Consider the following 21,247-nt stretch of genomic DNA (forward strand, 5'->3'; position numbering starts at 1 on the left):
TGAGGAGCGCAGGCGCACTGAGGAGGCGGCGTCGGTGTGGGCGTCGTCATCTCTATGGTCGGTCGCGCCCACGGCTCGTTCTCTATTCTCGCGCGGACGTCACCACGCTCCCGGGGTCATCCGGCGGCGCTGCGCTCGAGAACGTCATCAAGCCGCGCCGCCGCGAGAGAAGGAGGTCCAAGATGGCGGCTTTCGGCTTGGTTAGAGCCGGGATGAGGAAGGAGCTGCTGTTCTTGCTGCGGGGAGGAGGAGGAGGACGAAGGCGGCTGCCGCAGATGGGGACGGCCCAGATGGTAGAGGCGGCGGGGGAAGAATTAAAGGGAGGATAGACGAGGGAAGGCCTTGGAGGGGGGCATTTATTTATTTATTTATTTATTACATTTCTATACCGCCCAATAGCCGAAGCTCTCTGGCCGGTTCACAAAAATTAAAACCATTCAAAGTATAAAACAACAGTATAAAACCATAATATAAAATCCAATATAAAAGCTCAACCAGATAAAAACAGCAGCAATTAAGGGAGAAGGGGGCGGGGGGGGGGGTTCTTTTCAAGACACGGAATTGGCACGACAGGCCGCAATCCAATAGGTAGAGCTCCCCCTCTCCCTGGTCAGGTATCACCTAGCCTTGCAAAGCTACATTTCTTGAATCTCTATTTTACTAATAATATTAATAATCTATCCCGCCCCATTGTTGAATCTCTCTGGGCCGTTTAAGCATAATTAAAAATACAGTGGACAAAGCTTTGAAAAAATTTACATAAAAATGCACAAACAATATACACAGGAAAAACACATATCTAAAAACATTTTTCAGCAACCAATGAAACTGTAAGATGAATCCAGGATCTCATCTTAGTAAATCTCATCTTAGTAAAGGAACTCTGGTAGTGTAAAAAAATAAATGACTGTGTAGGGTAGTGATTGCTTCCTGTGGAGGGTTTTTCCTGCTTGCAGCTAGACTAGTGAATGGGAAATTCACAGTAACACATACATGTGAACTTGTTTAATGTGTTTGCTCTTTCTGCTAGCTCAGCTTGGCATGCAAGGCCCTCTTCCCTTCACCTAATTTCATCAATCCCCGGGAGGTTGGGCAGCGTGCGTGTGAGAGAGACTGGCAGGCCCAAGACCACACAGTGGTTGAACAGGGTTGGAACCCACGTGAGTTCCATTTAACAGAGATCATAGAATCATAGAATAGTATGGAAGGGGCCTATAAGGCCATCGAGTCCAACAGATCCCAAGGAGATGCCTTTATAATAATTTATAAATGTATATATTGAGAGAGAATGCATGCAGTACCAATCCCCAGTCAGAATCAAGGCATGCCCTGCCTGAAACCTTGAAGAGCCATTTGCTGCTTCCAGTCGGAGTTTACAACACTCGGCTAGATGGATCCAGGGTTTGACTCAGGAAGAGGCAGCTTTCTGTGTCCCTATTTAGTGGGCTGGGGGACTAGCTGGAGAACTAAATTATATCATCCTACTTTTCGACACAAAAGCCTTCTGGGGCGGCTTGCAATCAATCAGTCAAAGAAGACAGTCCCTGCCCGTAGGTTTAAAATCTAAATAGACATGACACACAAGGAAAAAGGCATGAGGAGGGGAGAGGAAAGAGTGAGGCTTAGCAGAGCTGGTGGAATGGCCCTCCCTCTGTTACAGCCTGCTGGAATGGCTGTTGGTGGTGACGGTTGGGGGAAGACGGGCCTTGATGAAGGGGGTCAGGGCTGGTGAACCGGCTTTGGGATGATTGAGCTAGTGGGTGAGAAGTCATAGGGATGTAGTATGCCAGGCTAACTTTGTCAAAGCAGCTTCTAATGCGCACAGGTGCAAAACAAACCTTGTTTTCTTCTGTTAACTTCCTTAAGTTAATTTATCTTGAAATCCACATCAATCTTTTTAAAATGTTTTATGGGTACTTAATTTCCTTGGCTCCTGCTAGCGTACGGATCTAACCCTCCATAACTAAAGTGAGAATGGGTTTCTTTTTTTTTATATAGACTTCCCTGTGCCATTGTGGGAGAAAAATAAAGTGTCAAGAATGTTATGTGAGAAAATTGAGTTCACTGTTACCTCTTATGTTTCAGAGCCAAGTCTCAGGAGAAGCCAATTCTGCAGACTTGAAATATCCAGGGATTATTGAGTCTACTGAGGAATATAAATTTGTGGAGAGACTCATACCTCCCACTCAAGTACCAGTACCTCCGAAACATGGCAAATATCCTACCCCTTCTGGATGGAGGCCGCCACAAGGTGAAATGGGGTAGGGGTATGAAGAGAATTTGATTTCCTTCCTGGCTGTTGTATCTTTAAAGGTTGAAAAAAGTCCCACGTTTTCTAGCACTGGAATGGATCCTAAAAGAGCTTATGCAAACATTACGTGTTGAAGTCTCAGAAACTAAAAGACAGTTTGGACAGGATAGTTGAACATGTGCAGTTGAGGCTGAAGGAGTGAGACACTTCCATTGTGTCTGGCATTGTAAGCTATCTGAGTGGGTTATAAAATAAAATCTTATAATTCACTACTTCCTCTTCTGCCTCCTCCTTCCATACAGCCCACTCCCCATCAAAATTTGTGCTAGAACCTCAAGACCTGCAAGCTTAAACACGCTACACAAATTAAAGATGTTTGTAAAATCAGAGTTGAAGGAGGGGTGGGTCAAAGTGTACCCCGATCTCTGCTGACCAGGCTTTGAGCGGTAAAGCAGCAGTTCCTGCAGCCGAAACTCTCCCCACGGCCTGAGTTCGATCCCAGCGGAAGCTGGTTCTCAGGCAGCCGGCTTGGGTCGACTCAGCCTTCCATCCTCCCGAGGTCAGTAAAATGAGCACCCAGTTAGCTGGGGGAAAGGTAATCATGGCCGGGGAAGGCAACGGCAAACCCCCCTCCCCACTATAAGGCCTGCCGAGAAAACGTCAGCGAAAGCTGGCGTCCCTCCAAAAGTCAGTAATGACTCAGTGCTTGCACGAGAGGTTCCTTTCCTTACTTTTGTAATATAAAATGACACAATCTGTAGAGCCAAGCATGTTTTGCTCATGTCTCAAAATCTCTCACTAGATCCACCTCCTGACGTTCCTTATTTCGTTCGGCGTTCACGCATGCACAACATCCCAGTGTACACAGATATCACGCATGGTAATCGGAAGATGACAGTCATCAGAAAGATTGAAGGTGACATCTGGGTAAGTGTCCCTCCCTCACCCCAAAATGCTGGGCTTTTGTTCAAGAGGTTGCCACAGAGGAAGCAAAGTAGCCGCTTCAGTCATTTTAAGGTTTTCTTTCATTTGCAGCCAAGTGAGTGCTGGACTAGGAAAATATGAAACTTAGCACAGCCATCGCACTCTGTGCCAAGCCAACCTTTAGGATGACGAAACTGGGTTGGACACGTAGAATTCCAGTTTAAGCCAGGACAAAGGGATGTGATCTTACAAATGGCATAGAGGCATGAGAAGAATCTCAGTAGACACCTCCCTGTCCCACTGTTGAAACAGAATTAAGTTCAAGTAAACGGGTGAGAGTTGTTTAGCAAGTACAAACTCTTTGTAAATCATTGGCTCTGTATTATTCTAGGCCGGTGATTGTGGAACTGTGATAATCTCAACAGAAATCACGTGAACTTTTGCCTTTTTCCTCTTCCCCCTAGGCACTTGAGACTGAAGTGAAGGAATTCCTCACTGAGCTGTCTGGAAAGACACCAAGCACCCAAGTTAATGAAGTTGCTTGCAGTATTCGTATCAAGGGCTATTTTGACCAGGAATTAAAGACGTGGCTGGTTGATAAAGGCTTTTAAATAAAAGACTTATTTATGGGAGGATCTCGTTTATCTTCTGTGAAGACCTACTTTACTAACTGTTATACTGTGTTCACCAGCAGTGAGGGGGATTACAGACTTTTTTCAGGCCTAGAAGTTTGGTAGTGGGGAATCAAAACTCTTACAAGCAGCAGCAGATTTAGTGAGTTGGACAGGTGTGTCCTAGAAGTCTGCTGCTTTTTCTTTAACTATCACTCCACCTGATGGAGTTTTAGTCATCTGACACAGTTCTTTAATAGAGGAGTAAATAATTCCCTTTTGCTACAGAATCGTTCCAGGGATTATCTTGGTCACATTCTTTTAAAACCAGCATCAGACTTTCAAAAGAAGATACAGTAGAATACTCCCTAAAATTGACAGATTAATAATTTGATCTGCTGATGGTAGATAGAAGCAAGGGGTCCCTGTCACACTGCACCCTATTTTTTTGGTTGCTAACATTCTGAGTTAGTTTAATAAATATATTACTCTGAAGTGGATTTTGGATTTTTTCTTATGGCCAAGATAGCTAGCTTTGCCTTTTGTGTGAGAGTGTGAGTTAAAATTTAACTGTTTAACAGTGGGATCCTCCATTAGAGGAAGAGTATTTTACATCACCTGGAGCTGGGACTTTACACTGTAAAACTAAGCAATTTGGCTTCTGTTGACTTTTTAAAAAACAGTGCACCATCAAAAATTGTCTCCATCATTTACTATAAAAAACGATTCAGTTTATCTACTTCTGTTTTCTATGATAGACATGATAGCACTCTTCAAATACTTGAAAGGTTGTCACACAGAGGAGGGTCAGGATCTCTTCTCGATCCTCCCAGAGTGCAGGACACGGAATAATGGGCTCAAGTGACAGGAAGCCAGATTCTGGCTGGACATCAGGAAAGACTTCCTGACTGTTAGAGCAGTATGACAATGGAACCAGTTACCTAGGGAGGTTGTGGGCTCTCCCACACTAGAGGCATTCAAGAGGCAACTGGACAACCACCTGTCAGGGATGCTTTAAAGGGGATTCCTGCATTGAGCAGGGGGTTGGACTCGATGGCCTTAGAGGCCCCTTCCAACTCTACAATTCTCTGATTCTACATTGCATGTATTTCATTGTGCGTATGTAGCATGGAATCCAGCACATGAAAGTCTCAACTTTCTAAGAACGAAATTCCTGCCCAAAGAGGTTTGCAGAAGCGCTTATAGTCCCTGAAGCTATGGCACTGGGTTTGACTGAGTCTGTAGTGGCGTTTTAGCCACACCTGCCCTGTTAAGTAATCAGGTATGCAAAGGTACATGAACTTACGTATGTTAACAACAAAGACACAGCCTTGACTGAGCAGGATTCTTACCCATACTAAGGTTACCCCCCTCACATCTACAATTCTCCGTGACCTCGTAATTAATTCCTGTTTATTTACAGTTGCAACGCATGAAATGTACAGTGGGGAAAAGTTTACAAAAAAAAGGAGGTGTTAATGGCAGACACAGTCCATGATCGCTCAGTCCTCAAAAGGATCTCTGGAGTAGCCTCTCTTGCGTCGTGAGCAGCCTCTGCTCTGCATGGGATGAGTGATTTCAGGTCTTCCACACCTGATCCGTTAATGGCAACATGTTCCCTTAGAAACTTACAAAAATCATGGATGGTAATAACGTGGTGAGGCAGCTCCACACATCATAAAAGGAGAAAAACCAGTTTGTTTTAAAGACGGGCACAGTTCATTTTCTCCACGGCTTGCCACAGAGAAGGTCACAACCAGACTTCATTCTGCGTTCATTTGGGCTCAAGCGAAAGTAGCTGCAGCTTCTGCTATGTCCCACAGATATTGCAGGTGCCTCACTTCAGTCCCTTTCAGGTCTGTTGGTAATATTGATTGTAGTTCCAGGCATTCTGGTACCCATAGTTGCTATAGTTCTGCAAACAGAATAGAGAAGTAGTGAAGGAAAAGCCTTCTCTCTGGAGGTGAAAACTCTTTTGCTACAGAACATGAAAAGTTTTAACCCACAGCGTCTCTCCCACTCCGTTCCTTCAACAAGGTTAGCTGCAGTAGATCATTTTCTACATAGTTATTTTACTGCTTCCTTTAATATCTCATAAAAGCACCCTTATTACTGAAAAAATAATAAATACAATCTTTAGGATATGAAATCACAGTATTTTTGTGTGTGCTAAATTATATGGATGGTTCCGTTTATCAGGAACATACACTACTAGCTTCCTATAGTCAGAGCAGCAAGAATTATACATGCAAAAAAATGGAGATCATTAATTCACTCACTACAATGAGTGAATGGATGGGGGGAAATGTGGGAGTTCGTTCTTTTCGCTAAATTAACACATTGACCTGGTTTGCACCTAACAACAACCCTGGGTATGGCTTGTCAGTGAATCATGAATTATATTATGTGTGAACCCTGCATTATGGTGGGTTGTTAATCATGAATAACCTAGAGTTCACAACCCAGCAATGAACAATGGGTGCTCTTCCTGGGTTGTTTGTGGTTAACAATCCATAGGTAAACCATAGAGCAGGCTTCACATGTAACAACAACCCACAATTCAATGACAACCTGTACTGAACCCGTTCTCTAGGTTGCCATTAAATTCAAACCAGGCCATTATATGAAAACTAAAGAAAAAAGACAGCAACTGGACAATTTTATAATAAATTAGATCCCAATTGTTGCAAAAAGAATTCCTTGATTCCAAAAATACAATCTGTTTTTTTTAAATGTTCTGAATCTAATTACATATTTTAAGTTACTTTTTGGGGTGTTGGTTTTTCTATGGAATATAGCTAAAATTAGATATATTGTTTGCTATTATTTACAAAAACAAATCTGAAGTGATAAATGTTTTACTAGAATTATCAGATTTTATACTCTTGTAAAACTATTTTTGCCTCTCTTTTTTTTTGGCAATTAAATAAGGCCGCAAATGTTTAGAAGGCAAAGTTGTTTTTAACACCAAATGTTTATTCTAGTCCGTATGGAAGGCACTTTTAGTATTATGCTAATATATTTTAAATTAGCCAGTTTAAAAGGCAGGCAGTATAAATCAACTAAAGTATTTAATGTGTTGAGAACTTTAGTTTTCATACATGACAGTAGAAGTTGGGTTGTTTTTAGAAAAACCAATGTTTATTCTATTCAATATTGGAGGCACTTTTAGAGATGTGTGCAAACACATATGCGTACAATATTGAAGGCACTTTTAGAGATGTGTGCAATATTGTGTGTGAAATATGTGGTGCAATATGTGGTGCAATATTGAAGGCACTTTTAGAGATGTGTGCAATATTGTGTGTACAATATGTTATGCAATATGTGTACAATATTGAAAGCACTTTTAGAGATGTGTGCAATATTGTGTGTACAATATGTGGTGCAATATGTGTACAATATTGAAAGCACTTTTAGAGATGTGTGAAATATTGAAGGCACTTTTAGAGATGTGTGCAATATTGTGTGTACAATATGTTGTGCAATATGTGTACAATATTGAAAGCACTTTTAGAGATGTGTACAATATGTGGTGCAATATGTGTGCAATATTGAAGGCACCTTTAGAGATGTGTGAAATATTGTGTGTACAATATGTGGTGCAATATGTGGTGCAATATTGAAGGCACTTTTAGAGATGTGTGCAATATTGTGTGTACAATATGTGGTGCAATATTGAAGGCACTTTTAGAGATGTGTGCAAACGGGCTAGGAGGCCTTGTACACCTAGACAAGGCAAGCCAACATCCAGTAAGAACATCCCTATATTACGCTGATTGCTCAAAGCGAACCAACTTTTAATTCTATTAATTTGTGTTGTGCACGCCAGCTAGCGGGATCAAATTTAAGAATCAAGCCAACAATACCCGTCCGTGTGTGTGTACACGCCTGGCAAATAGTTTGTGAACTGCTTCTAGCAACTCACCTGGTACCAAGTGTTGTAGTTATAAGTTCCGCTCGCGCTGTTGGTCACATCTGCCGCCATCAAGGGCGTGATGCCTGTTGTTGCCACCGCAAGGTTGCCGCCTCCAGCAGCGGCGTCCTCCAGGCGCATTCTCTTTTCATCCGCTTCATCGGCACTGCTTGGAAGTTAAAAAAGGACAGTCAGGCTACATCCTGGAACAGAGTGTGTCTCTTCGGCTGCATGTATCGCCCTAGGTGGATTTAATTCTTGTGGCTTCCCCAGAGGGATGATTTACAGCGAGAGCCAGGCATGGAATCTATGCTTACGAACAGCCAGTCCAGGCCCGGGCCCGATCCAAAGTGCTGGTATTAACATTCAAAGCCCTAAACGGCTTGGGGCCAGGCTACCTGAAGGAACGCCTCCTCCCATATGGACATGCCCGGACCCTAAGGTCATCCACAGGGGTCCTTCTCTGCGAGCGCCTGCCAAAGGAAGTGAGGCAGGTGGCTACCAGGAGCAGGGCCTTCTCTGCTGTGGCACTCTGGCTGTGGAATGAGCTCCCTAAAAGAACACTATATTCTTTTAGACGCCAGGTGAAGACCTTTTTATTCTCTCACTATTTTAACAGTCTATAAATTAATTTCAACTTCGCTGTTTTAAATTTGTAGTTCTGCACCGCTGCTGATTTTATCCGGGTTGTGCTTTTATATCATGGTTTTATACTGTTTGTTTTATACTTTGAATGGTTTTAATTTTTCTGAACCGCCCAGAGAGCTTCGGCTATTGGGCAGTATAGAAATGCAATAAATGAATAAATAAATAAAGTAGGCTAAAAATCAACCCTGTTAAATCCAGGTCAATGAATGCCACTTTATGCCACTTTTGAAAAAATAGATACCACTGTACAATCAGAACTGCTGTTACTATTTTGTCAAGAACACTCACACATACGGCTCGGGTCCAAGGTTATCTAAAAAACAGTATTCTCCCTTATGAGCCTGCCTGTGCTTTTGAGATCTTCTGGAGAAGCCCTTCTTTCAGTCCCACCACCATCACAGACATGTCTGATGGGAACATGGGACAGGGCCTTCTTGGTGGCTGCTCCAGAACTCTCTTCCCAGGGAGGCTAGACTGGCTCCCTCCTTGATGTGCTTTCAGAAGCAGGCAAAGACTTTTTTGTCCCGGAAGGCCTTTGGCGATTAATCTGGACCTCCATCTGTGCTAAGGACTTTTAAAATTGTCACGTATTTTAAATGTTTTATTATTGGAATGCATTTAATATACTTTAAACCGTTGCATAGTTCTATTCGTAGGTTTTAAAATGTGTATGTTTTTAAATTTGGTAAGGCCCAGTATTGGGCAAAGGCGGGATACAAATACAGGGGGGGTCTGGAAATCGGGGGTCTGGAAACAAAGCCCTATGAGGAGAGACTGAAAGAACTGGGCATGTTTAGCCTAGAGAAGAGAAGATTGAGGGGAGACATGAGAGCACTCTTCAAATACTTGAAAGGTTGTCACACAGAGGAGGGCCATGATCTCTTCTCGATCCTCCCAGAGTGCAGGACACGGAATAACGGGCTCAAGTTAAAGGAAGCCAGATTCCAGCTGGACATCAGGAAAAACTTCCTGACTGTTAGAGCAGTACGACAATGGAATCAGTTGCCTGGTGAGGTTGTGGGCTCTCCCACACTGGAGGCATTCAAGAGGCAGCTGGACAACCATCTGTCAGGGATGCTTTAGGGTGGATTCCTGCACTGAGCAGGGGGTTGGACTCGATGGCCTTGTAGGCCCCTTCCAACTCTGCTATTCTATGATTCTATATAATAATATATTGTCCAAATATATATATATTCTATGGCTAGGATATCATTTTTTACCAATGGCTCTTATATTATTTATTCATTTTTATCCTGCACCTCAGCCAAAAAGGCTCTCGGAGCAGCTTATAACTTATCAGTAAAGAAGACCGTCCCTGCCCTCGGGCTTACATTCTAAAAAAGACACGACACACAAGGAAAAGGGGATGGGGAGGGAAGAGGGAGAAAAAAAAGAGGGCTCTTGGGTATGGACTTGCCCAATGAGCAGGTTTCATTCCAGAACAAGGTATTTGAGAATTATTTATAGAATAGCTTGCCCATATTGCTTCAGCACTGAAGGCAACTGGAGCACAAGAGCGTTTTTAACGTTCATAGCGCTCTAAGTCATTCAGGGCACAGCACCCACACACTACCTTCTCATAACTTTTACAACAACCCAGCACGGTAAGCTAGCATTCTCACCTTTACTCCCTAGAGCTCAGAAGGCTATTGACAGGGCTGGTCTGTCTGTGAAGCTTAACACACGCACACAAATGATCTTAACGTGGAAAGAAGCAGCCTCTTGCTTTTAACACAGCAAACAAGGCGTTCAGATGGATGTCCCAAGCGAGAAGTGCCATTATATCCCCCTCTCCCCCCTGGATTGGATGAGAGTGTCGTGCTTCTCCCATTACAGAGGAAGGGACGCAGTTGCTCTTCCCAGTACTGGCAGAGTCCCCAGCACCGCCATGGAGGCATCGCACAAACCCGCTCAGCTACTCAGTCTACAGCCAAGTCCCTCTTGAGGGCACCGGCAGAGTCCCCCACTGCCTACATCCCTGGTGTTATTTTATTTATTTATTGCATTTTTATACTGTCAAGGTGCTGGTTTTGACCTATGAAGCCTTACACGGCTTGGGACCACAATACCTGACGGAACGCCTCTCCCGACGTGAATATACCCCATCACTACGTTCAACATCTAAGGTCCTCCTCCAGGTGCCTACTCCGAGAGAGGCTCGGAGTGTGGCAACGAGGGACAGGGCCTTTTCGGTGGTGGCCCCCAGACTGTGGAACGATCTCCCTGACGAGGCTCGCCTGGCACCAACGCTGCTATCTTTCCGGCGCCAGGTTAAGACTTTCCTCTTTGCCCAGGCATATGGCGGCACATCTTAATCACCCACATGTTTAGTTTTTTTTAAATGGTTTTTAATGCTTTATGTGTGTATGTTCTGTGTTTTAGGATTTTAAATTTTGTATACTCGTTTTTATCTTAATTTTAGAATTTCTGTAAAACGCCGGCTATGGGAGCGGTATATAAGTGCAGTAAATAAATAAATAAATAATAAATACTGCCCAATAGCCGAAGCGCTCTGGGCGGTTCACAAAAATTAAACGACTACCAAAGACAACAGGGTGATATAACTGACATCACAATATAGTCAACCACAAATCCGGAGTAAAAATACTTATAAAATGAACGTCAGTTGCATGCATTTGTAGCAGCAAAGTAAGTACAAAGCATTGATTGCAACAGTGCTTATAAACCAAAGTTGAAACATTTGACAACAGTTCGTATATATTCGTAGCGTGGTGAGGTGTAAGATCAACTACCAGAATCCTGAGATCTGCTCAAGGACTTCCACCTCTCCCAGGCAAAACCAAGGAGTCTCCAAGGCCTACACGTTAGGCTCAGAGTAGCATCCTGAATCTTACGCGTTGAATTTTCTCCATGCAGCCATTTCCGGGGCTGACTTTATACTGGAGATAACAGTGGGGGGTTTCTCCAGGGGGCAGAGTTGGAGAAGAAGCCCCGCCCTTAAAGGAAGATAAGGAAGCTTTGGGTGCCGAGGAGGCTGGAGGAGCCAGGAGCAGCTTTCAAGTAACTAGGCCAGTGTTGTCAAGCAGTATATTTTTCGTAACAAACAGTATATTTGCAGTATATTTTTCTTCACAAACCCACTTAGTGAAGTATGACACACAGGCCTGGAACTCCACGTTGACAGAAGACTGTCCGGGGGCAAACGGGCTTTTGCCGTTATCTTCCTCCCAGTTAATTGGCCATTGTTTAACTGCAAGCATGTCCTGTTGGACTTCCAGATTAGCACGGAACAAACACCAAGGCAGACGAACTTGGCAGACAGAAGGGATTAAAGGTGTTGATTCAGGACACAAGCAAGGCGATCAAAGGGGTTTCGGCTGAGGGAGGGGGGAAGAAGGAGCAGGGATTTGGCTACTTAAACTCTGTGTATGTTCAATAAACTTCACTTCGGTCACTTCAACCCTCAGGGTGCGTGAGTTTCCTACACACTTAGCTACTCAGTCTACAGCCAAGTCCCTTTTGGGGGCACCGGCAGAGTCTCGCCACTTCCGACATCCCTGGTGTTATCTCCAACCTTAGACTGGAGATAACAGTGGGGGTTTCCTCCAGGGGGCAGAGCTAGGAGAAGAAGCCCTGCCCCTAAAGGAGGCGCCTCCTCCTACGCCGATGACACACATGGAGAAGGCCAGAGATTGAGAATAGGAGTGGTTGGGGAGTTGCTCACCCGTTTTCCAGGAGCCTCTTCCTCATCACTTGCTGGTTCAGGAGTTTCTGGTGCTCGTCGTACGATGTCAGTAAGCTGGAAGCACAACAAGGAGGAGGAGCATTGGGACAGAGAACACTCTGGCCTGTGCCCTCACAAATCAGAAAGGCAGTAAAAGGAAGAAAAAGTCTGGAGTTTGGCAATTGCCCTGGGCTATTACCTGTTTATGCTCGACCCAAAGTCCTCAAGGAACTCTACTCTGCGCTGGGAGAAGATAATCTTGGTCTCCAGGGGGAGGCCGCTGGTCAGGGCTCGGTCAAAGCTACTCATGGTGTTGCCCTCGTTTTGCCGGACATCAGCACTGAACTCCATCTCCAAGAGGTTGGCGTAGAGCTTAGCGTTGTCCTGAATCCACCGAGAATCCAGGGGAGAGGGAATGGGCGAGAAGGACAATTCAGAACAGTCAGGAAACAACGCTTGGAAGGGAGGGGGGGGAAGTCATACATCCTCCAGCTTCATGTCAAATTCTGCCCTGAGAAAACATGCAGTTCAAAATAAAAGCTTTGGCAAAAGCTGGCCAGCAATAAAGGTTGTCAAGAGGAGGGCCAGGATCGCTTCTCGATCCTCCCAGAGTGCAGGACACGGAATAACGGGCTCAAGTTACAGGAAGTCAGATTCCGGCTGGATGTCAGGAAAAACTTCCTGACTGTTAGAGCAGTATGACAATGGAACCAGTTACCTAGGGAGGTTGTGGGCTCTCCCACACTAGAGGCCTTCAAGAGGCTGCTGGACAGCCATCTGTCAGGGATGCTTTAGGGTGGATTCCTGCATTGAGCAGGGGGTTGGACTTGATGAAGGCCCCTTCCAACTCAACTATTCTGTGATTCTATTCTATGAAATCCACCCCGGTCATGCCAGGTGCAAAATTTGGAATGCTGTAAAACGGCATACTGATTTTTCTATCCATATTTAATACGGACAGTGGCTGATTTGTCTATCCTTTTCCCTCACTGTTTTGGTGCCAAGGGTGGGGGGGAAGAGGCTGGGGTGGGGAGGGGACTGGACCTGAACGGATGGGAGGAAACTGATTACTAAACGCAGAAGTCTTGTGGCACCTACAACCTTGTACATAGAAAGAATTGTGGTCAATGGGACCCAAACGCCATGAAATAAGAGGTTTAGGAGATCTATATTTCTCCTCTCATTCTCCCCAGCTCGCTGCCAACTGAAGGCAACAATTTATGCATGTAACAGGCGACAGAAGTCTGCCCCGATGAACCCATTCGACTTTAAAGTGCCACAAGAGCCTGTTGTTTTAATGAACAAGGCGACAGTTCTGCAGAGAAGACTGGAGACACCACGGTGAAAGAATAAAAAAGAGGGTTGCCTCTAAAGAAAGGCCGTGCACGCTTTGCATGCAGAAGGGTCCAGATTCCATCCTTGGCATTTCCACTTGGGAATGAACGTGGTGCCAAGTGTCCCACTGTGAGAACTTAATAACTGCATGGACACGCCTGGCAGAGTGCAGAGAAAATGGACTAAGAATATAAGAATGAATCTGAGGAGTACCCTTTTCGGTCGCCAATAGATTAACACGGGAGACGATGTTTTTTGCTGGAAGAAATTCTGCAGACACCTCCTTCTAGTAAGTAAGGACTTGTGTGTTATACTTTTGCAAAAGGCCAGATTTATACGGATTATTATTATTATTAATAATAATAAATATTCCATTAATTACATCAGTCACCAGCATTACATCAAAAAGCTATACAGAAAGCTATACAGGACACGGAATAACGGGCTCAAGTTAAAGGAAGCCAGATTCCGGCTGGACATCAGGAAAAACTTCCTGACTGTTAGAGCAGTGCGACAATGGAATCAGCTACCTAGGGAGGTTGTGGGCTCTCCTACACTAGAGGCCTTCAAGACAACCATCTGTCAGGGATGCTTTAGGGTGGATTCCTGCATTGAGCGGCGGGTTGGACTCGATGGCCTTGTAGGCCCCTTCCAACTCTGCTATTCTATGATTCTATGAAAACCTTCAGAAACTGGGCCAACAAAATACATCCACATCAACATCCAGAAAGCGGTCATAATTAAAATCTGTAGAAGACAGCATGACTTGGCAAAGCCCGTCATGTCCGTCTAGACCAGCCTTCCTCAACCTGGGGCGCTCCAGATGTGTTGGACTACAACTCCCAGAATGCCCCAGACAGCTGTCTGGGGCATTCTGGGAGGTGCAGTCCAACACATCTGGAGCGCTCCAGGTTGAGGAAGGCTGGTCTAGAAGAACCGCCATGAGCGAGAAAGAGATGATAATAATAATGGCAATGTGCTTAATTAATATATTAAAAGAAATACGTTTTAATACTAGGTCTTGTGTCATTGTCCTCTGTTTTATCGTTAATGTTACAGCCCCGTGAAGAAGGCCTCAAAATAAAGGACTGGCTGAAAGGATTCGGGCTTCTGGTCAATAAATCTATTTTGCATGCTGAGAACTGGCTTCTCTCCTTTCATAGAATAGTAGAGCTGGAAGGGGCCTCTAAGGCCATCCAGTCCAACCCCCCACTCAGTGCAGGAATCTACCCTAAAGCATCCCTGACAGATGGCTGTCCAGCTGCCTCTTGAATGCCTCTAGTGTGGGAGAGCCCACCACCTCCCTAGGTCACTGGTTCCACTGTCATACTGCTCTAACAGTCAGGACGTTTTTCCTGATGTCCAGCTGGAATCTGGCTTCCTTTAACTTGAGCCCATTATTCCGTGTCCTGCACTCCTTAGAATCATAGAATAGTAGAGTTAGAAGGGTCCTCTAAGGCCATCCAATCCGACCCCCTGCTCAATGCAGGAATCCACCCTAAAGTATCCCTGACAGGTGGTTGTCCAGCTGCCTCTTGAAGGCCTCTAGTGTGGGAGAGCCCACAACCTCCCTCGGTCACTGGTTCCATTGTCGTACTGCTCTAACAGTCAGGACGTTTTTCCTGATGTCCAGCCGGAATCCGGCTTCCTGTGACGTGAGCCCGTTATTCTGTGTCCTGCACTCTGGGAGGATGGAGAAGAGATCCTGGGTCTTTGAAACCCTGGAGAGCTATTGCCAGTCAGTGCACCAGCCATCTTCAACCTTTTCAGACCTAGAACCTGCATTTTGGAGAGCTTGTTTAGAGTTCTGACTGAAACCCGGAGCGGATTCACTGCCTCACTGCCACCAGAGCCACCGGCCTCCATTGCAAAAAAATTCTCTCTCTCTCTCTCTCTCTCACACACACACACACACGTCAGTATTTTTTACCGGATCCTTCTCCAACGCCTCCAAGAGGATTTTCCGGGCTTTGATCAAGTTCTTCTGCACTTTCAAAACCTGCCGGGCCAGCTTGACGGAATAGAACGAAGAGACGGGCATGCCCTCGTTGTCCCGGATGGCTTCCATCAGGAGCGTCTCGGCCAACTCCATGTTTCCCAGCCGGCGCTCCAGGCTCACCCGCCGCAAACGCACCATGGCCAGGCCGGGCACACAGTCCTCAAACGTTTTCAAGATGCGCCGGGCTTCCTCCACCTCTCCTAACGTGGGCGGACGGAGACACAACACGGTCAGGTGCGTGCAAAGCGGCTTGCGGAGGAGTCTAGTTCGTATATGTACTTATTTATTTACACGTTTGTATCCCGTCCTATCTCACTAGGATCTCAGGGCAGCGTACAGATAGAATCATACAAGCAATATAAAACAATATATATATATATACACACACACACACACACACACGCAGCTAAAAACAAATTAAACCATGAATAAGCTAAAACCAGTACAGAACTTAAAAACAGTAAAAGCAATTACAAATATGTACAGGCTTGGTGAATTTAGCCATTAAAAGCTTTGTTAAAAAGCCATGTCTTTGGCGCTGGAATAAAGTCAGTGTCGGCACCAGTCCAAGGGGAGGGCAGTCCACAGTCAGGGTACCACAACAGAGAAGACCCTCTCCCATGACCCGCTATAGCATATGTCTCTTGAACTGGAAGATTCAAGGAGATTATTGTATTGAAGAATGTTACAAAGAAGTATGGGATATAGCTATTAATGATAAATTGACTTGTAATATTAAATTGAGAAGAGGTATAGCTAAAACAAATGATTTTGAAGGAATTTGGAAACAGTTCCTAATATTTGTGTTTTCTAAAGGAAGTGGGAAACCGCCAGCAGAAGAAAGTATGAGATTTTGGAATCAGGAATGAGATCTCGAGGTGGGGGGTGCACTTCTATGTTAAGTTTGATTATGTTATATAGATACGATATTAATGTTAATCAACAGTTATGTAGTATGTTGTGTTTTTTTAAATTGTATTGGTGTATGTTTAAGTATTGTAGAAAATAAAAAATTTAAAAAAATAATATGTACAGGCTTGGTGAATTTAGCCATTAAAAGCTTTGTTAAAAAGCCATGTCTTTGGCGCTGGAATAAAGTCAGCATCGGCACCAGTCGAAGGGGAGGGCATTCCACAGTCAGGGTGCCACAACAGAGAAGGCCCTCTCCCATGACCCGCTATAGCATATGTCTCTCATTGGTGGGACGCGGAGGAAGGCTCCTCCATCAGATCTTAAGTCTTGGGCAGGCAGAAACAGGGAGAGGCGCTCCCTCAAGTATCGAGGTCCCAAGCCGCTTAGGGCTTTAAACGTCATTACCAGCACCTTGAATTCCGACCGGAAGCGTAGAGGCAGCCAGTGCAATTCCTTTTAGACCGGTGTGATGTGGTCTCGGTAAGATGTACCTGCCAGCAGTTCAGCTGTTGCATTTTACAATAGCTGCAATTTCCAAATCGTCTTCAAGGGCAGCCCCACGTAGAGTGCATTGCAGTAGTCTAATCAGGAAGTTGCCAGTGCATGCACTACTGTGTCTAGGTTGTCCCTGTCTAGTAAAGGCTGTAGTTGGCGGATCAGCCGAAGATGGCCCCAGGTACTCCAGGCCACTATTATTATTATTATTATTATTATTTATTTATATAGCACCATCAATGTACATGGTGCTGTACAGAGTAAAACAGTAAATAGCAAGACTCTGCCGCATAGGCTTACAATCTACCTGGGCCTCCAGTAACAAGGATGGATCTAGGAGTGCCCACACTCTCCAAGCTGTACCAGAAAGCCGCTGCAATTTCAGCAATGGCGAAAGGCAGGCATCCGCCTTGCAACTGAGCAGATGAGTCCGCCTAATGTCACTTCCCACTGACCCAGACTCTGCTTTGTCTGGTCAGTCTGGGGTGCAGAATGTCCGCCCCAAATCCAGCCCTCCGGAGGCCCTGATCTGGCCCTCTGGGGTTCCCCAGAAAGCTCCGCCTCCTTCTAGCCCCACCCCCTTTCCCCCATTATCAATCATTTAGTGGTTTCCCAGGTTTTTACAAGCAGTAAAAAGCTTTAAGCTAAGATATGCTGGTATTTCTGGCCCAGCCTTTTCTCCATCGTCACCTCCTCCAAGTTTCTCTGAAACAGGAGCTTCTGCACCCCAGGTTTGAGGCCGTGCATTCTGGGAAATGGGCAATGCTTCGGGGATTCACCCATGCCCAGCTACACGAGGCACTCCAGGGAATCCTTGCATGTCCCTAGGGGTGCCACTCCACTGTCAATATATAGGCAGGAAAATTGGTTTGGGGACCGGGAGAGGAATCAGTGCTCTCCGATCCGACAGCCAGAGAATGGGGAATGCGTACGGCATCGTGGCCTCCTTTGCTACAGCAGTGTCGGCTGTTTGGTGACTGGTCTGGACAGTATCTACACAGGGGGTGAACTATCAAAAAACAGGGACTCCCTCACCTTCAACCAGTTAATAAAGAAGGCTATTTTGACTTTATCAGGACAAGTACACCAGTGTCAGAAGCGCCTATTCAGGAAGCGTCGTTTTCTGCAACGTTATCCGTTACCGTGAAATGTTATTAGACTTGTGAGATCTATAGGAAGACCTCATCTGGGCGAAGCGGAGATTACACCCCGGTTCCGTAAAAATAACTGTTACGGTTGTTGTTAAAGAGATTTATTTATTTATTTATTTATTTAAGCATTTTTATCCCACCATTCAGCCAAAAAAGGCTCTCATGGGGGGCTTTTACAAAAATATTTCAAATATTTTTGAGATCAGACAGAGCTGTCAAAGTTGTGGTTAAATAGACCGGCACAATGGATAAGGCTGCTTTGAAACTCTGATGGACTATGTACCACTGTAAACCCATTGGCCCAATTGTACTTGTGGGTATTTCTGTATTAAATTTGGCAACTCATTGGCTCAGGGCTAGCTTGTAGGTCTCTTTCACCGCAAGGGTTTATATTGATCTTATTGGGGACCTTGTACTTTTGGTTTTGCTAAAGCACATCTCAGTCCTACTCATGGCAGACCGTTTGGAAATCAACACAAATACTGACATGTCAGCTTGAGTTCTGGTGAAGAGTTCTGTGAAACCCGGAGGCCTGCCTACTCCTACAAGCCAACTTACAGCAGCTAATAGTGGAAGTAACTTAGTATAAACTGCTTCTCGGGTTTGGCGGTAGGCAGTGCAGGGACGGTCACCGTCTCACCTTGTTTCTCCTCAAATGCTGCCCAGAGGAGGTGGATGTTGGGCTTGCGAGGGAGGTGGTAGCAGCATGCTCGCTGGAAGACACTCCTGGCCCCTGCTATGCTGTGGTTCTCCAGGTATCTTGTGTACTAGATTGGAAAAGGGGGAAAGGGACAAGAGAAACAGGCCGTGATTTACAAATCAGCTGGCAAATTAATGGACCTAGATGTAGGTCCTAGACAAGTTCTACATCTAGGAAAATAGAAACCAAAGGCACAATTACAAGATGGGGGATACTTGGCTCAGCAATACTACAAACGAGAAGGATCTTGGAATTTTGTAGATCACAAGCTGAATAGGAGCCAACAGTGCGATACGGCTGCAAGAAAGGCAAATGCTATTTTGGGATGCATTAATAGAAGTAGAGCTTCCAAATCACGTGAGGTACTGGTTCCTCTCTATTCGGCTCTGGTTAGGCCTCATCTAGAGTACTGCGTCCAGTTCTGGGCTCCACAATTCAAGGAGGACGCAGACAAGCTGGAGCATGTTCAGATGAGGGCAACCAGGAGGATCAGGGGTCTGGAAACAAAGCCCTATGAAGAGAGACTGAAAGAACTGGGCATGTTGAGCCTGGAGAAGAGGAGATTGAGGGGAGACATGATAGCACTCTTCAAATACTTAAAAGGTTGCCACACAGAGGAGGGCCAGGATCTCTTCTCGATCCTCCCAGAGTGCAGGACACGGAATAACGGGCTCAAGTTAAAGGAAGCCAGATTCCGGCTGGACAGCAGGAAAAACTTCCTGGCTGGTAGAGCAGTACGACAATGGAACCAGTTACCTAGGGAGGTTGTGGGCTCTCCCACACTAGAGGCCTTCAAGAGGCAGCTGGACAAGCATCTGTCAGGGATGCTTGAAGGTGGATTCCTGCACTGAGCAGGGGGTTGGACTCGATGGCCTTGTAGGCCCCTTCCAACTCTGCTATTCTATGATAATCCACCCTGCGGAAAATGTGCTGCGTTCAGACAAGACACTAACCCACGGTTCAACAAACAGCCCGCGGTTCAAACCAACCCACACTCAACCACTGAGTGTGGGTTAGCGTGTTGTGTGAACAGCTGCTGCGTTTCTTGCTTGCCCTCTCCGGATGAGAACGTGCCACAGCTCGTTCGCAAACGGAGGGAGTTTTCATCGCAGCCTCTCAGACTGCCTGAAGGGAAGGGGAAAGGAGCTGCTACTTTTATTCGCTGTGGAGTCGGGGGGGATTTGGACATCTATTTATTTATTTAAAGTATTTATATCCCACCCTATATCACTAAGATCTCAGGGCGGCGGACAGATAAGAATCTACACTTGGGCAGGCCAGAAGCAGGCCTTGTCGAAGGGCGAGGGCACGCACCTTGATCCAGAACTCCTCGTAGAGGGCGCAGGCGATGACGCAGCGCTCAAAGAGCACGATGGCGCGCTCGTGCGGGGAGTTGGCCATCTCGAAGTCCAGGTAGTCCCTCCAGTTGCGCAGCTGGGCCCGCTCCAGCGGTTTCACGTGGAAGTAGGGCCGCTTGATCTGAAACGGAGGGAAAGGCAGCGTTCCGTAAGGGCAGGCGCTCAACGGAAGGGCACAAGGACAGAAGCTCGCGCTGCACAGGCAGGGCAGGCGATCCTATTCCACGGCAAGGCGCAGCCCACAAGGCCCTGCAGCCCTGTGGAGGTAGGGTCTCTGGAGAGGCCACCAGTGAGAGAGGAAGTAGCAGCCAGGCACCTCTCCGTCGTGCCTGGGTCCAGCTCCAGCTCAGAGCCCCCTCCCTCCTGCTACCAACTGTCTCTGAAGAGGCCACCAGTGAGGGAGGAAGCAGCAGCCAGGCACCTCTCCATCATGCCTGGGTCCAGCTCCAGCTGAGAGCCCCCTCCCTCCTGCTGTCAACTGTCTCTGCAGAGGCCACCAGTGAGGGAGGAAGCAGCAGCCAGGCACCTCTCCATCATGCCTGGGTCCAGCTCCAGCTGAGAGCCCCCTCCCTCCTGCTGTCAACTGTCTCTGCAGAGGCCACCAGTGAGGGAGGAAGCAGCAGCCAGGCACCTCTCCACCGTGCCTGGGTCCAGCTCCAGCTGAGAGCCCCCTCCCTCCTGCTGTCAACTGTAACTGCTGAACTTTGCAACTAAGATTGTAGTGCCTGAATTTGCTTTCCTTTCCCCCCCCCCCTCCTCCTCCTCCTCCTCCCTCCCAATCCCCTTTCCTTTTGTGTCATGTCTTTTAGATTGTAAGCCTGTGGGCAGGGACTGTCAAGAAATACTTTTGTAAGCCGCCGTGAGAGCCTTTTTTGGCTGAATGGCGGCATAAAAAATCCTTAAATAAATAAATAAATAAATAAAAATCCCGGAAAACCAGGAATGTCCCGATTTCCAAGAGATTCTGAAATGTCCCAACCGGCTGGGCAAGAATCCCGGATTCCTGGTCCAGCTGGCCGGAGAAATTCTGACCTCCAAAATGGTGCCTTGAGCCTGCGAAGCAGAAGCAGAAGCAGCAGAGAAAAAGACGCATCAATCCAGCGCTTTTTACAGAGCATCACCGCTCCTCCACAGGCTCATCTGAGCCACTCACTGAGACTCAACTTATTGTGCCTACGGCTGCGTAGAACAGAAACAACAGCGAGGAAAGGCGCACGTGCGCTCCTCCGGCTACCTGAGCCCCATGCGATGCAAAGGAGTTT

At 46.1% G+C, this 21,247-nt stretch overlaps 2 protein-coding genes across 4 annotated transcripts in view; one reads left to right on the forward strand and one right to left on the reverse strand.

Moving 5' to 3' along the window:
• The first annotated feature begins 140 nt into the window (after nucleotides 1–140).
• On the forward strand, nucleotides 141–4,281 carry MRPL49 (mitochondrial ribosomal protein L49). Its single transcript, XM_063145671.1, has 5 exons — nucleotides 141–293; nucleotides 2,086–2,251; nucleotides 3,054–3,178; nucleotides 3,640–3,814; nucleotides 3,951–4,281. Exons 1-4 carry the CDS (start codon nucleotides 183–185, stop codon nucleotides 3,784–3,786), a joined length of 549 nt encoding a protein of 182 aa, XP_063001741.1. The 5' UTR covers nucleotides 141–182; the 3' UTR covers nucleotides 3,787–3,814; nucleotides 3,951–4,281.
• Nucleotides 4,282–5,182: 901 nt separating this feature from the next.
• Nucleotides 5,183–21,247, reverse strand: part of LOC134412031 (pre-mRNA-processing factor 39-like) — a 31,075-nt gene continuing 15,010 nt past the window's right edge. For 2 of the 3 annotated variants that reach the window (XM_063145791.1, XM_063145789.1), the window contains exons 8-14: nucleotides 19,942–20,106; nucleotides 18,568–18,694; nucleotides 15,301–15,569; nucleotides 12,235–12,419; nucleotides 12,036–12,110; nucleotides 7,715–7,871; nucleotides 5,183–5,701 (exon numbers count right to left, since the gene is read on the reverse strand). In XM_063145791.1, coding sequence (XP_063001861.1) covers nucleotides 5,639–5,701; nucleotides 7,715–7,871; nucleotides 12,036–12,110; nucleotides 12,235–12,419; nucleotides 15,301–15,569; nucleotides 18,568–18,694; nucleotides 19,942–20,106 — 1,041 coding nt within the window. In that variant the 3' untranslated portion in view covers nucleotides 5,183–5,638. The remainder of the gene's footprint in view (nucleotides 5,702–7,714; nucleotides 7,872–12,035; nucleotides 12,111–12,234; nucleotides 12,420–15,300; nucleotides 15,570–18,567; nucleotides 18,695–19,941; nucleotides 20,107–21,247) is intronic. The other variant, XM_063145790.1, reaches the window with a different exon arrangement.

The sequence above is a fragment of the Elgaria multicarinata genome, chromosome 21 (genome assembly GCF_023053635.1).
Source record: "Elgaria multicarinata webbii isolate HBS135686 ecotype San Diego chromosome 21, rElgMul1.1.pri, whole genome shotgun sequence".
NCBI lineage: Eukaryota > Metazoa > Chordata > Lepidosauria > Squamata > Anguidae > Elgaria > Elgaria multicarinata.

Coding starts and splice junctions, on each gene's coding strand:
- MRPL49 (XM_063145671.1), top strand. CDS start 183: ATGGCGGCTTTCGGCTTGGTTAGAGCCGGGATGAGGAAGGAGCTGCTG. Junction 2,252..3,053: donor TGGATGGAGGCCGCCACAAG/GTGAAATGGGGT, acceptor ATCTCTCACTAG/ATCCACCTCCTGACGTTCCT. Junction 3,179..3,639: donor AGATTGAAGGTGACATCTGG/GTAAGTGTCCCT, acceptor TCTTCCCCCTAG/GCACTTGAGACTGAAGTGAA.